General features: G+C 41.0%; 1 protein-coding gene and 1 long non-coding RNA gene across 2 annotated transcripts; both read left to right on the plus strand.

The window, feature by feature from the left end:
* Positions 1-823: 823 nt before the first annotated feature.
* On the plus strand, positions 824-9,790 carry LOC119856681 (astacin-like metalloendopeptidase). Its single transcript, XM_038404526.2, has 10 exons — positions 824-1,103; positions 1,520-1,588; positions 2,436-2,576; positions 3,225-3,342; positions 4,153-4,331; positions 4,464-4,548; positions 6,149-6,276; positions 7,420-7,535; positions 8,004-8,229; positions 9,349-9,790. Exons 1-10 carry the CDS (start codon positions 1,022-1,024, stop codon positions 9,369-9,371), a joined length of 1,167 nt encoding a protein of 388 aa, XP_038260454.2. The 5' UTR covers positions 824-1,021; the 3' UTR covers positions 9,372-9,790.
* Positions 9,791-11,813: 2,023 nt separating this feature from the next.
* On the plus strand, positions 11,814-13,676 carry LOC122460681. Its single transcript, XR_006282139.1, has 2 exons — positions 11,814-12,028; positions 12,963-13,676. It is a non-coding gene; the product is annotated as an uncharacterized LOC122460681 (long non-coding RNA).
* The last annotated feature ends 3,260 nt before the right edge of the window (positions 13,677-16,936 follow it).

Consider the following 16,936-nt stretch of genomic DNA (forward strand, 5'->3'; position numbering starts at 1 on the left):
AGGCCCTAACCACTGGACCATGCAAAGACATAAAACAAGCAACCATACGGGCTCATCTGGGGCATTCACTTTTATTTGTTTCATCACAAGAAATAGAGGGAAGCTATTGAAAAGTTCTAGAAAAGAGCCATGGAAATAGTTAGAACTCTAAGTGGGACTTAAGTGCAATAAGAAATTGCAAAGACTGTGATGATTTATCCCAAAGAAAGAGGTGTTAAAAGGGATTTGCGTGAAATATTCAGATCTATTAACTGGCTAATGAAAACTGACTACTCCCTCCTTTGTTCACTGTTTCATAATGTGAGAACAAAGGGACGCTCTGTGAAATTAGAGGTCAGTGAATTTGGAGCCAACTGAGGGACACATTCCATTGAGTAGTCAACCATTGGAGCTCACAGCTGCAGAGGTTCCTTGATGGAAATATTATGGGGTGATTGAATTTCACAATGCACAGAGGAATTTTTAATTTACCTCTGTTACAATTTTTATCTCTTCTGTGAAATCTGGTATTTATGGTGTCACTAAGGAAACTTTGGACTGCATCATTCTATGCCATCCCTGATACTCTAACCCCATGCAATCAGGCATGTGGCACTGGCAGGTGCTTTCTGGGACTTCTACCCTAATAATTTAAGACCAAACGATGGCAGCTTGGAATTGAGAAAGAGGGTGCAAGGAATCTTTCCTTCCACTCAGCACACACATGCAGGGTGCAAGTATCATTTGGCTGGCAACCCTTGGGAGTTTGTGGTCAGGCCAGTTGTACTAACAGCCCCAGAGGGGAGCAGCTCCAGGAGGGATGGAGTTTCCCAGTGAACACCAAACAAGCACCAGTCAAGGCCTCATGCTTTTCCCAGGTGGTGCACCAACTTCCTCCCCCAAGAGGTACACAGATATTATGATGAATGCAGCATCAAAACAGACAGACAAGCACATAAGATGTGCCCCACTTACTATGGCTTCAGCTCAGGGGTAAAGTTACAAGGTTTGCGTAGTTTATCTTGCTAAGGTTTTAACATCCATGTTTTCTCTTGTAGATGTTACTGCTTATCCTACGAAGAGTGAAGTGACCCCCTCTAGTGACATTTTACAGTCCACTCAAGGTAAATGATATAAAAACATGGGCCCAGTAACTTCCAGTCCTCTCCTGGTTAATATGCCTGTCTCTTATAAATTCAGTCATGATAAAAAATATAAACCTAAGATAAAGAAATGCAAATCCAGCATCTTGTTTACTCTGACTGTACTCACAAGCATTTTACTGTGAGCGCTGCTCTGCATTGTCTCTATCTTTGCTTGTTTACTGGAGTGTCGTATAGCTGGAGTAAAAAGAAAAGAAGGACTTGTGGCACCTTAGAGACTAACAAATTTATTTGAGCATAAGCTTTCATGAGCTACAGCTCACTTCATCGGATGCATCTGATGAATGAATGAAATCAGTGGAGTAACACCAGTGTGAAGATCAGGACCAGTATATGCTTTGGAAAGGGCAAACTGACATCCTTGCATTTCTGTGCAGAAGCTGAGCTGGCTACAGAGACAGACACACAGGAAGACGTTTTTAATCGAATTTTGAAAGCTAATGCAGGTAATAACTTGAAAGCTAAATAAGTATATTGGGTGTTTTCAGAGTCTTTTTTCTGCCTCATTTTATAGCAGTTGGCCCAAATATTCCTCTGGTCTTATGAACATGAAGTGCACTAGACAAACTTAGAGACAAGACATATACTTTTTTGCTAAGCAGTCTTTAAATCTGCCAATCTGTCCAGTTGTGCCTAGCACATCTGGTGTTGAAGATTATATATATTTTGGAGACATCTGAACTGTGGAGGCAGGTTAATAATGGCTTCAGCCGTAATTTTGGATGTCTTTGTACTTCTTGGATTTAGAAAAAGATCCTTGAATATTTAAGTCATCGTTTAATTGTCTTGAACACAAACATCTTGTGAGTAGCCATGGGTCTTCAGCCATGATAAAGCCTCAGAATTTGTACTCATAGATGGGATATTTGGTGGCTGATCATACCCACTCTGTCCCCATTTCAACCTCTTTTTTGAGTCTTCTGGATGCTTTTGGATGTATTCTGTTAGTTTCCTTCTCCCTCTGTTCTCTGCTTCTCCCCTTTTTTCCCTTCCAACAGTCTTCTGAAATGACTTTACTCCAGCATATAGAAACAGTCTCTCAATATCTCTCATGTATCTCTATACACTTTTCTCTCTGTCCATTCCTGAATCCTCCGTTCCGACTCCCTTTTTGCTCTCTCTTGAATTTTGATTATTGAAATGTTGGTATTTTTAAGATAGTGTAAGCCTCTCTCTCTGTCAATTCCCATCACCCCTCCCTATCTAAACCCTACCTAACTGAGCCAGAACTTCCCATCAATGCAAACAACCCTTTCATCTTTCCATATTACATTCCTCTTTCTCTCTGCACAGACAGCACCCAGAGCTTGCGTGAAGGTGACATTGTTCTGACAAAGAGCCGAAGTGCTATTGGCTGTTCAGATCGCTCATGTTTTTGGCCCCAATCCAGCGATGGCATTGTCCGTGTCCCCTATGTCTTCTCCCCTGACTATGGTGATTTGCATTTCTATAATATTTTTTAATTAATTTTCATTGAAATTAAAATTAATTTGCATTTAATTAAATTCTAAATGCAGACTTAGACACAGGGACAGTGCAAATATTTGATGCAACACATGCCACTAGTTCACTTATGACACACACACATAGACAAGCTATACATTACAGTGAGAAAAGAGAGCAAATTGTCCCAAGGCAATTGCACCCATCCTGCTGACTATTCTATTCTCTTGTAGACAGTGATGGCACTTCTCTGTAATGAGGCATTATTATTAAATACACTTTATAAGACATATCTATTGCATCTATGGATGCATTCATTATTTTTGAATCACACATGTAGCAAAAGAGTTGCCCATAATAATAGACAGTAGCTGGACCATCCCCAGATTAATCAACCACCACCCCCTTCATCTAAGACAAGAAACTCAGAAACCAGCCTGTGTCCAAACCCTTCTCAGGCCAAGTCCTGAATACAGAGAAGGGACTTGTACTAGGCCATTAAAGCAGTTAGGGTGAAATTCAGCATGAGATCGACTTGCCATTTAAATCCCTCATAAGCTCTATTTGGAGCATACCTTGACTTTTATGCTTCAAATAATTGTTCTGGTGTGACAAGTTATTTAAGCCTTTCTTTCCCAGATGAGGCACAAATACGGTGGATTAGTGAAGCCATGGCAGAGTTTGAAATTCTAACTTGTATCGATTTTGTGAATCGCACAACAGAATCTGACTATCTAAATATTAAGTCAGGGAAAGGGTAAGTCCCGCTGGCACTAACTCTTTTTAAAAATGTTATTCTATCCCACTTTTCATGTCTTTGCTTCTTTAATCTTGAGCAGATATAGAGAGGACAGTGAACTGGATTTATTTGAGAACCTCCATGCCATTTGAGCGTGCAAAGCACCTTGCTCAGTATTAAGCAATGAGGAACAACATCAGGAACTAACCAAATGCAGACTTAAAACAACTTACACACGCAGGAAAAGCACCGTTAAGGTAGAAACTGCATCCCCAACTCATGCTGCTGTGCTTGGGCATTGTGGCACGATACATGGCAAGCTGCCAAGATTCTTAATTTGCATCAGGAAGTATCAATTCTAATAGAGTATGGAAGAATTAGTCCTCTAAGTCAGGGGTATAGTAGGCTGTCAAGGCCAAAAATCCAGCCGAGGGGAGGACTGTCCAATATCCCTGTGATTCAAAATGCCTTCAAGTCTGCTCATTCTCTAAAGAAGCCCCAAGATAAACTTTACAGTAGTTTTAGAAAAAAATCATGTTTCTAAGGAACAGTGGTTGGAATTCCCCCTGTGCAGGAGGCCAGCACACTGCACACAGAAGCCTCCGCACCACTTAAGGGCTAATGTGGAACTTAAGTGTTGCCTAGGTCTTGCACTGTCCTCTGTACTGGGGTGAATTTCACCCTAGTATGTGCCCCTAGTATCACAATAGACAGAAGAGAATGACCATTCACTCCTTTAATAAACTGTGATTTGAAATCCTCTGTACAGGCCCCAAGGGCTGGTTGATATCAAACTTTTCCTCTTTTGGTGTTTAATGTCATTCTCAGCTGCTGGTCCCACTATGGAAAGATTAGAGGTGGCCAGATTGTTTCTGTGATGAAGCAAGGCTGCATGTGGAAAGGAGTAATTCAGCATGAGCTGAACCATGCACTGGGCTTTCTACATGAACAGGGTCGAAGTGACAGAGACAGCTATGTAAAGATCATGTGGGAGTACATTAGTTCAGGTAGGTAGACTTGAACTCTTCTTTAGTGCAGATCCTGGATTAATTAATGTCTTATTGTTCCTATCTGGTCCTGAATCCTGGAAAAGAGGGGGAAATTGATACATCTTCTAAGTATGATATTGTATATTACAGGTAATAAAGGCAACTTTAAGAAATCCGATAACTCCAACAACCTGGGCCTTCAATATGACTATTCCTCAGTGATGCACTATGGCACGTAAGTTGGAATGTGGGATTTCTTTTCCTTGAAGGCACATAGAGCTCAAATCTCTTGTTGAAATTAGGAGACACCATTACTCTTTATAATTATCAGCTTTACATTTTTTCTGAGGAAAATATGAATGGTTGTGCTTCAATTCAAACAGACCCTTTCTGCAAGATAAGTTCATTATCCTTTATCTCCCCATTAAAGTCATTTGAAAGTGAGGTAAAGGCTGTTCCATATTTACTTTCCTTACATGCCATCTAGATCAAATTTATACAAAATATATTTTTGCCAGCACTGTTGCTTAATCTTGTATCTGAAAGTCTCAAGGCAGCAGCTTCAGAGCAGAGCTCCTCACTTGTCACTGCTGAGGACATTGATTACTAGGCCTCAACCACAGATAGGTGTATATATGATCTATTGGTGAGTATAGTGTGTTGTGGAAGTGAGTCCAGGCACACAAATAGGCATGGGCTAATGCTCTGTTATCAGCAGTACTATATACTACTTCTCTGCATTCCAATATCATGTGCTCTAGACTATCTCACAGGTATTCATGTGGACCTCATCCCCATAGTATCTGAACACCACCAAGTTAATAAGACAACAGTGTGCTCTCACACAACCTCTATCTCTCTCTTCCCAGCCACCAAGAGGCAGACTTAGAGGGATATTTCATGGTGGGTTGGGGTGGTTGGTTTGGCTTTGGGGAATTGTTTTATTTTTAGTGAATCCCAAAAGCAGTGGAAAGCCTGAATGAAGAGGTGGGTTTTACATTTAGCTCTCACTGAAGTGAGATTAGTGGTCATTCTATTATGTAGTAGTGGGGTCCATAGTCTTAAGACTGGCTCCTGTGAAGCTTCTCTCTCCTTGGTCATGATCCTCCATCATTTACTTGTAGTTTCGTTGTTCCCATGGAACACAGATCTCGCAGGAGATCATGATCAGGGACGGAGATGCAGCTTCCCAGATATCTAGGACCAATTCCATGCAAGGCTTTGAAAATCAGGACCTTGACCTTGAATTGGTCTCTGTATTAAGCCCTCAATAGAACTGGGGTTCTCCAGGTCCAGTCTGATGCCTTAAAGGGATACATTTCTTCAGGTGGTCTTAAAGGCCACTGTCAGCTCAAATTTGGCCTCAAATTTAGATTTTTGTAAAAATAAGCTATAAGACAAAGAGAAATGTTGTAATGATTCCTCCCATCCCTGCACACACAGTGGAAACTATTTTCCTTCAACAAAACCTATGTATCACTTAAGCTAAAGTGTACTTTAAAGTATTATTATTCATCCTGAGGGTAACTCCATGAATTTGGCCCATTATAACTAAAAGTCTTAAGTATGTGTTAAGTGGTGCATAGGCCAACCTTGTACTGATCCTCTACAGAGGGATGAATGTCACTCTAACAGAATATTCAAAGAATACCATGTACTCAGTGTGCATTACTGTTCCATATGAAATGGTTGGTCAGAAGAGTTATACGGTTGCAATGTGGGATGGGAGTAAGTTATGTACAAGTATTATTACTGCTGTAAAGCATATGGATTACACAATTAAATACTATAAAAATAATTAGATTTAGAAAACATGATTCTTTCTGTTTCTGCAGAAATGCTTTCTCTAACACACCTGGGAAAGCAACTATTATACCAATTCCTGATGCATCTGTAAGAGTTGGACAGAGATATGGACTGAGTAACCTGGATGTGGCCAAAATCAACAAGCTCTATAATTGCAGTAAGTACTTCATATCCATCTTCTGTTCAGAGCCTTTTCAGAGGTCCTAGTGTAGCCCTGCAGAGAGATGCTGTACTATATTTGTGACTTCCTGAAACTTCTACACTAAATCGGTGGCATTCAGAGGATAAACCTGGAAACCAAAGATGAAGACGGGGACATATCTTGATTACACAATATGTGATTTGTTTCCAACTCTGTTGGACCAATTCAGCCCAGGTGTGAGTGGGTGCAGTTCCATGGAAGTGCACTGAATTTGGCCCACGTAGTCTTTCCATTGTGTGCTTCCTTTCAGTCATTTGACTTCCGTAGAGCTCAAAAAACAACTATAAGAACTTCAAAGAGTCTGTTATCACACTAGTCTCTGACTGCAGACATAGGTAATTTCAGAGTTGAAAAGACCAGAAACAGCTGGTGGCCTCTCACATCTGGAACAATTTAGTGACAACTCATCCAGCCAAAACTACGTATTTTTAAACACTTACGTTTTAATTCACTTTAAAAAAAACTTTAATATTTAAATCTTTAATTTTAACTCTTTTGTACCAGAGAAGGCAAAATCCCTCCCTTACAAAATACAAAAATAAATTTTAAGTCTCAGGGGAAAGCAGGATAAATAGAAAATTTCCTCCTGACAAGAGGATAGTCTGCTGACTCCTCCCAAGCACAAAACTGACTAAACCCCTTTAACATAAATACCATAGTGTCATCATATTTTTGTTTAAATATACTAACATAGCTTGACTTCCCCCATCCCCAATGGAAACCCATTCAGCCTATTTGCTACCCCCTCGGCAAAAATTAAACCTTCTCACATTTTTCTTACATACGCAAAAAGAAACTTAAATTTATGGCCCTTTGCTCTGTTCTGGACTTTATCTGTAAAAAGCTAATGCTTTTCCCTTGTGCTACTGTATTGCCATTTCAATATCAATATTTATGAATGATCTGAAAATTAGAATTACACATTTCTTCATTTAGTGGACTGAATTTTAACTATCACTGATGTGCAGAGACCTTGAAATTAATGTTGGCAAATGACAATATGGAGAAGATTTCATTCTAAACAGAGCACAACTGTACCTGACTTGAATGCAAAAGAGTCTCTAAATCTGATTCTGGTACAATTGTGTTTTCTGTCAGATCGCTGCAGCACCATCCTTGATAGCCCATCTGGGTCACTGAGCTCTGACAAATACGCGTCAAAATACTCAGGCAATGCTACCTGTTTCTTTCTCATCCGAATTCCATCCAAACAGGTAATTGCAGGGATTTGATAGCTTTACATGTAATTAAATTGATGTCTGTCTGATTATGCATTTTGCTGTGCTTGCTACACTCCAGTTGCCAAATAAGGACATAACACAAATTTCAAATTAAGTTCCTTTCTTGGGTTATGCAGCTAACATAATAGATATTTTCCTTCTCTAATTTTTAACATTCATATTCACATGCTTAAACTACAGACGGGAAAAGACAGGAGTAATTTTGATTTTGGAAAACTTCGTTGGTTGGACCTTAGTTTTGCAAAACCAATGGAAGTGGCAATTCACATTCAGATTCTACTTTATCTGAACCCTAAAAGTTCAGGGCATGGGAGGAGAGGCTGGATAACTAGTTCCAGTTTGGGCTTATATCTAGTTTTGACTCACTCTGATCTAATGGAAACTGCCTGAAATGAATCAGGCTAGTGACTATTAAAAGGTTTGTTTCCTCTTCTCTTTCAGGTTTCTCTGCAGTTTGATGTTTTTAATTTGCAGTCCTCCACAGACTGTAAAACTGAATATGTTAAAATATATAATGGGGTCAGCCAGTCTTCTGAGGTTCTACTGGACAAGACTTGTGGGACAAAGAGTCCCCCAACTGTAACAGCTTCTGGTAGAACTATGCTTGTGGAGTTTGTCAGGGGTGGCACTGGTGCAGCCACTGGCTTCAAGATCTCCTACACCTCTGGTAGGTCCAATCCCAGGAAGAATGGCAGAGAATCAGATGCAAACAATGTAAAATCAAAAGCCTTTTAGCTTTATCATCATCCCTCATCATGCTTTGCGGATATAACAGCTCAGTCTTGTTAGGATTCTGCAACTAATTTCAGTAGATGGGACACATTCACTAACACTAATGAGGTCATCAGTGTGGTGTGGTTCCCAGACTCTACAGTTTGAATCATCTCTCAGATTTATGCCATTGCAAATCTCTTTTTATGACTTGAATAAAACTTGTGCCCACTGGACTATGATCATCTGAATTTTACCACAACGGATCATAGATGAACTTTAAGTAAAATTTGGATCACGTTTTCCTAATATATTGCTAAGGGCAGAATTTCAAAAGCACTAGGTGTTGGCCTACCTCTGCTCCCATCGCAGTGAGTGGATAAAACTCACTTCATAGACTTCAGTGGGAGCACAGGACAATGGAGAGTGCTTTTGAAGATATCCCCTAAGACTGTAGCCCTCCTACTGAAGATTGTATTACATTATTTAGCCCAGCTGAGAGGATCAAAAATATGTGTTAAATAACAGCACTATAATACAGTTTGTCTGATATATTATTTTATTACACAAGATAAATCATTATTATGTATAAACATGTGGCTCCTCTGTGATGGATGAAGCTCACAAGCCTACAATTTAGAGGGACCAGATAGAATCAGACAGAAGCAGATTACTTGGGAAAGAAGTCACATAATAACAGGCAATATTTCTGACCAATAATTCTTTCTACCAGGTAAAGAACTTTAGAATTCATTCCCCCAAAAGACATTTTTCTCAGGACCACTTACCTAATCACTAAGCTTTTGATTCTGCTGTCCCTGTGTAACATCTGTTCATATTAATGGTGGTTATGGACATGTATGGAGGGGAAAATATGCTAATTCTCCATGCCAGATTTGTGTGTCAGCTTGGGGGACGACTTATCAGCTACTGAGGAGAGATGCACAAGTGTCCTGACTGTAAAACAGAGCATGGTCAGACACTCCAGTATTCATATAGTTCACAGAAACCAGTGTTCACACAGCAAGATAGCATTGCAAACTAAATTTTCTTTCTTTCTTTCTTTTTTTAACAGTAAGGAAACGACGCACCACATGAGTGGATCAGCATATGAGACAGAAGGGAAGAGCCTATTCTGTGAAAATCTAAATTATGCTTTTCCTACTTTGCTTCCTTTTCTTGTTGTGATCAAAAGGAAATTTTAATTCTATTATGAATCAAAGTCTCCAGCTCCTGTAGCAAGTGTGCTCCCTGATTCAAGTATAAATGGGAATTCTATGTACCCTCTGCCACCCGCTCTTTTGTCATACGATATCTGCCCTCGACAAGGGTATATAAAGTTATTGTCCGCACAGTTAAATTATTGTCTCTTTTTATTTAACTAACAGCATTTTAATAAAATCTTCATTTAAAAAAAATAACCCTCTCTCTTTCTTTGACTTTTTTATTTTTTGGCACCCATTGCATTTAATTTCTAGTTTGGGTTCTATAGTGTTTTAATGGACCTCTTTTCACCTCTGTGCTTCTGTATATAGACATTATCTTGTTTTTTTACGATAGAGATGATGTTTGTAAATCTAGAGTTAAGATACTGGGGTTCATTATCTGCCTTATTTGGATCTCTCTTCCTTCAACATTTAATAGAAACTAGCTATTCCTATTACTTTTTTTATGCTCACTATAAAGTGTATAAAGCACCTCAAACTCATGATCACATCCTGCCAAACATGTAGAAAGGAAATGTTTATGTATATAATGGCCACAGTATGTATTCTTCCTGTCCTCTACTGGATAGAATTAGAACTGCTCTATGATATTATCACAGTTTCAGGGTAATTGCACTTGTATCCCCCACTCCCTGGTCCATTCCGGGAGTTCCCAGTCAGGTCTTAGGTTTTCAGCCATCACCTATCTGTGGGCAGAGACTCTTGTCCTACTCCTTTCTGACTATGGGATTTTAAGGCTGCATATCTCCCTGCCATACACTGTGATATCCCCAGCAAGCCAGTCTGTCTAATGGCCAGCGCCTGTGCGTTGCTGTCTCTCCCCGAGGGCTGTGAGCAGCGCGTTGCCAGCAGCTACAAGTTACCACACAACTCTTTCTAAGCAAGCCCATTTATTCTTACACTAAAAGCATAGTGTAAGAGAAAACATAATTAAAACAACAAACTGATTTAAACCCACACTAACCATACCAGGAGTCACCCATCAGTCATATGGGGCCCTAGTAGGCCAAAGTCTTTCCAACCCTTCTGCAAGGGTTGGGAACCCCTTGGACACAAGATCCTGTCCACTTGCTGGACCAAAAAGAAGACTCTTAGTTTAAATGCAGCCTTTTTACACCAAAAGCCCTTTCTTTGTCTGTTGGTCTCTAGTAAATCCAGTTTGAACTTGTACATGCAAGCCATCCCAGGGGGCGGTACCTCTCTGGAGGTGTTTACAACCTTTGGAATTCACCTTAATCACCCCCTCGCTGTTTTTGGTTCCTGAAGGAGCTGTGGTAAACCTCTCCTCTAGAACTGCATACAATTTCTGGCCCACAGTGATACCCAAACTTAATACAATATCGTCTCCAAAGATATTGCATGGGGTTGCAATATCTGTCACAGGTGTGTGAGAAGTCCCAATACTGCTACAACTAAAGAAGATTCTAATATAAAAATGCAAGCTATTTATCTATATAAATATATCCATATATCCACAGCAATCAGCGGACAAACACGGACATGATTGGTAGACTCCAGGTAAAATAATAGGACAAGAATGACCCTTAACCAGAAAAATCAAGACAAGATATTGTTTGTGATGCTGCAAGCAAAGTTACAATTCATTTTTAGATGAACAGCAGACCAAAAAACCCCATACATGTGCATCCAATCTCACAAACCCTTTCCTGTTTTCATGTTGTCTTGCTCCTATAGTCACCTCACAAGGACGCCGGAGAACATTTAAGATATCATGAGATTTGTGAATCACATATTATGGAAAACGTTTAGACAGCCACAGAGCACCATAATCTTGAAAAACTAAGAGCCTGACTTTCTGCTGCTTTGCATCTTTCTGCTGCTTTGCAAAGTCATTTATACCCATGAAAAGTGATTCTGATTTAGGAGCAGTCTACACCCACTTTGCACAAATGTAAATAATAAGACGAGGCCATTTCTGAATGCCAGATCAGGCCCTGAGTGATCCTGGCTGGCTGATCCTGACTGTAATGTTTAATACGAACTCAGTAGTTCGTCAAGAGAGAAGGCCCAGAACTTGTTTATCAACTATCCAAGCACTCAGCTCAGTCTGAGTCTGCTGAAGCCTGTGGAAGCATATAGACCCAAATCATAGGGACTGGCTATGACACTTTGGGGAATATGTAGGTACAACTTATGAATTCTGTCTGATATTGGGGGCTTGTGATGGGATGTATACCCCACACAGGCTCTGAAAGAGTTAACTGGAATTGGAGAGCTCAATTAGGTCACCTGCTTGCACCTGGAGGGTGGGCCAGGCCCAATTTAAGATGAGTCCCAGGTGAGAGGTTACTATAGGGAGAGGAAATATGGAACAGAAGGCAGGGTTTCAGTGGGAGGGGGGGAAAGAGCTCTGCAGTCCTTCTCTTGGCAGTAGTGCATGGAGAAACCTGCGGGGAGGAAGAGGAAGTTGAGAGGGAGAGTTAGCCTTGGGATCCTCTCCTGGGTAGAGAACTCTGGCAAGAGATCAGGAAAGACAGAAAATCTATCAGTGTGCCACAGAGTCTAGAGGTGAACCCTGATAAAAGAGGCAGGACCTGGACCTGTGGAGAGAAAACCCTGGGAGGTAGTCAACTGAGGAATAGAGCCCAGAGGATATTTAAGAGGGATGAAACCTCCTGCCTGAGAAGGTCATAAATGGTTTAAATTGGCAAGCACCTGCCCTGAAAGGAGGATCAACCTTGAGAGGCTGTGGAGCTAGGGAAGATGGAGAGCTCATGACACCCTGTGGAAAAAAGGGTGTGTAAGAACTCTTGGGCCTGGAGTCAGAGTGAGGGACCTGACATAAGGATTTTGAATTATTTGTTGGTGGCTCACTCTGGCAGGGGAGAGCTATAATTGATATGGCCAGAATACTATTAGAGGGGCTATTGGCTGGAGGTGCTAGATGAGATCATGCTCTGACCTGCACAGTAGGAAAGGGTGGACCAGTGGTGAGACCACTTTTTTACAGAGCTCTTTATATGTATCTACCTCAGACTGCAGATGCCATTTTGAATGTGGGGTTCCCTACCTTCTCTGTTGTCCTGCTACCTCCACTGTGTAGTGGCAGTCCAAAGGCTGGTGGCAAAGGGCTATAACAATAGAGGGTCATTAACTGAAGTGCTCTCCCACTGAAATAGAATTGCTCCAAACAATAGGCTGGCTCATCTCCAGGGGGACTGAAAGGTTATAAGAGGGCAAGACCTGATCATCTTAGTGTCTCTGGCTGTTTTCACCAGGTCAGGATGAGGGAAGCTGCTTCAGAAGCCTGAGCAGGTAGGGGAAGATCCTGCCTACCTGAATGCAAATAGTCCCCCAAGGACTCCTCACAGAAAAGTGAGCTAGAGGGAGGGGCAGTGTGTTCAGGATGTCTGTGTACTATGATCTGTAATCTATGTTAAGAGCCATGGAGTTAGAATTCTGTGCAAAATGTCTGTGTGCCTGATTTGTTACATCTTCTCAGATGCCCTTTGGGGAGGCAAACCAGAAGGCTCACACCTCTGGGGTGGAGCTCTAGGAGCGGATATGTCTAAGCTACTCTGGTATCTTGGCAGCAGGAGGGAGTGCCGATCCTGCAGGCGGGTTGTGGGGTTCCGTTGCTGTGAAGAAGTGACAGACTGAGTTGGTACCAGAGAAGCATAGGGAGGAAACAGTGCTGTAACCAAAGAAGATTAAAACACCTGGCTGGATGTCCTCCGAGTAAGCTGGTGAGCCACCAGCAGGGAGAATAGGATCAACTCTCTGACACTGACATGCTGTACCCAGTACAACTCTGGGGGTGGCAGTAAGTCACCTTTCCATTATCCCAAGTCCAGGGCAACTGGGTGGCAGGGTGGTCCCCGGTGCCAGACAGAGCAGTCTCAGAGCTGCTGTTACATGGGGCTGCCTGTGACCCCGTAACATCATCTCTTCATGAAATGTGGCTGCTGCCTCAGTTTCCTGGCTTGATTGCTTGGTTTAGCTAGCAGGCTAAACTGGTCAACTGCACATCTTACAGTCCCAAATAATAGGAAAACCTTTATAGTCTCCTCTCCCTTAGGGGTCTCTTGAGGGTACACCAATCTTTACCCTTCTCTAGGTGTAGCAGCAACACTCTCTGCTGGTCACTCAGAATTAAAGGGGTACATGTGCTCCAGGTTTGGGACCTTGACATAAATAAAGCTGACACTAGGCCTGACACCTCCCCTGATTCTCTTTCTAAAGTCTATTTACTTTGCTTTGGCACTGTCCCTTAAAAACCTTCTCAGAGGTTGGCTCAATCACCGAAGAACATAATTCAAATATTATTAGGTTTTTAAAATTATAGATGACTTTCTAACACAAAAGGTGTTGACTCAACATGAGGTATTTCTCTTTTTGGACCACTGACTGATAAAGAAAAATTACAGTAATCCCTGGAGAGGTGGATGTTGGTGATTGCTTGGGGACCAGTGACCATGACCCAATTATAGGCAATATGGGCAAACAAAAGACAGATCCAACCGGCCCTACACATACACATATGTGCTGCTTCAAAAGGTCTAATTTCCCAAAGCTGAGGGAAAGCATGAGTGGAGTTGAGTCAGAGAAAAAGTATAGACAGAAAAATGTGAACAAAAATGGCCAAAAAGTCATGATTCCACAATCAAGGAAGAGGGCAACTTTGGCTAAAAACCCATCCTGGTTCAGTGGTGAAGTGAAGGCAGCAATTAGAAATAAAAAAGCAATACCTAACGAGCGTAATAAAGGGGAAGTAGACAAATTCATGTAAATTAAAAGTAATTAAGTGTAGAAAATTGATAAAGAAGCTAAAAATGTCAGTGGGAAATCCATGGCTAGCGAGCTAAGGACAACACGGAATCTTTTATGTATAAGAGAAAGAAAAGAAATCCTAGCAATTGTATAGGCCTATTACAATAGTACCATCTCCATCTTGTTAGTGATAAAGGAACAAGAATGCATAAATATGTCTACTCTGTATTTGGAAACAAGTAGGATAATGTAGTTATATCACATAAGGACAATGAAGTACTTTCCAGTCCATTAGTAACTAAGGAGGATGTTATTCAACATCTACTTGAGATTAAAAAAAAAATTAAATCAGCTGATCCGGCTAACTTGATCCCAGGAGTCCTATAAGAGTTGACTGAGATACCTGACTTTGATAATTCTAATAAATGAATATTTTGGAGGGGAAATAGTACCAATGATGTACCAATATTCAAAAAGGGCAAGTGGGTTCACCAGGGTAACTATAGGCTGGTTAGCCAGATATCAATCCTGGACAAAATAATGGAAATGCTGATTTGGGAGTCAGTTGATAAAGAATTGGGTTTAATTATATTTCTATCAACATGGTTTTCTGGAAAAGAGATCTTGTCAAAGAAACGTAACCTTGTTCTTTTGGTAAGATTACAAGTGTGGTTGATAACAGTAGTTGTGCAGATGTAATATACTTAGAATTATGGAGGGCATTGCACTTAATACTGCATGACATTTTGACTAAAAAAAGTGCACTTAATAATATCAATAGCGTACAAGTTAAATGGTTTAAGAATTGGCTAACAGATCTCAAAGTAGCTGCCAATGGGGAATCATCACTGAAGAGGGGTGTTTCTAGTGGAATTCTGCAGGGATTGTTAGCAGCCTGATGCCATTCAACATTTCCATCCATGATCTGGAAGTAAATATAAAATTACTGCTGATCACATTTGCAGACAGCACAGACGGGCCGAGTGGTAAATAATGATAGGGACAGGCCAGTCGTACAGAGGGATTTAGATCAGTTGGTAAGCTGGGCCCACTTAAACAAAAGCTGTTTTAATACAGACAAATGCAAAGGTCTACACCTAGGAACAAGGGAATGCAGGTAAGAACTACAGAGTGAGAGACCGTATCCTAAAGCAGTGACTCTGAAAAAGGATTTAGCTGTCAGAGTGAACAAGGGACTCACCAGGAGCGCCCAGTGTGGTGCTGTGGCAAAAAGGGCGTAATTTGATCTGTGGATGTATAAACAGAGGCATAGTGAGTTGCAGTAGGGAAGTGATTTTTTGCTTCTTTATAAGACGTTGATGAGACTGAACCTGGAGTACTGCATCCAGTTGTGGTCTCAACATTTTAAAAAGGATGTTGAAAACTCAGAGAGAGTACAGAAAAGGGCCACAAATGATTTGATGGTTGGAGAAAATGCCTTACAGTGAGAGACTTGAAGAGCTCAATCTGCTTCAATTATCAAAAAGAAAATTGAGGTGACTTGATTACAGTATAAGTACTTTTCTGGGAAGAAAATACCAGGTTCTAAAGGGCTCTTTAATTCAGCAGAGAAAGATATAACTGTAAAGATCCATCTACAGGCTTCCACGGGCTTCTTCCAGGAGCCAGAGATCAGCTAGAGGCTGTAGTTCCTGGGCCATTCCCAGCTCTTCTAGTAGGTAATCTTGAGCAAGTCACATCCCTGCTCTGTGCCTCAGTTTCCTTGTCTGTAAAATGGGGGAATGATACTAACCTCTTTTGTAAAGTGCATGATATCTAGTGATAGGGATTATTATTTTTAAAAAAATGCTTCAGTCATAGATCATCATTATGATAATTTATTTGAGGCCTTTGGGCACTACTGCAATACAATCAGGATTGGGGCCCCGTTGTGCTGAGTGCTATATACATGCATATTAAGACACAGACCCTGTCCTAGAAGGCTTACCATCTGATGCAGAAAGAAAAGGAGTACTTGTGGCACCTTAGAGACTAACAAATTTATGAGAGCATAAGCTTTCGTGAGCTACAGCTCACTTCATCGGATGCATTTGGTGGAAAAAACAGAGGAGAGATGAAGTGAGCTGTAGCTCACGAAAGCTTATGCTCTAATAAATTTGTTAGTCTCTAAGGTGCCACAAGTACTCCTTTTCTTTTTGCGAATACAGACTAACACGGCTGCTACTCTGAAACATCTGATGCAGGTAGGCTATGTGCATAGATGTTCCAGTACAAAATGAAGCTTGGAAAGCAGCCACAGGGACACTACCATATAGAAGGTTAATGGCCAGAGGACTGTAGGTTGAAGATAAAGCCACTACAGCTACGTACTTTAACAAGCTGTTAATAGGGACGCAAGTGGGCATGAACAAGGAATGAAGGGTGAGGATGTTGTGAGTAGAGGACACTGCAGTGTTGACTAAAGCCAGACATGTCTACAAAGGACACTCCCAAAAGTTAAGGCAATGAACTAAAGGTGTGAAGCCAATGTACATAAAGTACATTGTTGCCCTCCCCTACTAATGGTTTCACTCAGGAATAGAAAGGCATTAGGATTAAGTGAGACAAGGTGGGTGAGGTAATACCTTTTATTAGACCAACTTCTCCTGGTGACAGACTCCAAGGAGAGACTGCTGAATTGGAATTAATTTGCAAACTGGATACAATTAACTTAGGCTTGAATAGAGACTGGGAGTGGATGGGTCA

Source organism: Dermochelys coriacea, chromosome 6 (assembly GCF_009764565.3).
Source record: "Dermochelys coriacea isolate rDerCor1 chromosome 6, rDerCor1.pri.v4, whole genome shotgun sequence".
Classification (NCBI taxonomy): Eukaryota; Metazoa; Chordata; order Testudines; family Dermochelyidae; genus Dermochelys; species Dermochelys coriacea.

Coding starts and splice junctions, on each gene's coding strand:
- LOC119856681 (XM_038404526.2), top strand. CDS start 1,022: ATGTTTTCTCTTGTAGATGTTACTGCTTATCCTACGAAGAGTGAAGTG. Junction 6,277..7,419: donor CAACAAGCTCTATAATTGCA/GTAAGTACTTCA, acceptor GTTTTCTGTCAG/ATCGCTGCAGCACCATCCTT. Junction 8,230..9,348: donor CAAGATCTCCTACACCTCTG/GTAGGTCCAATC, acceptor TTTTTTTAACAG/TAAGGAAACGACGCACCACA.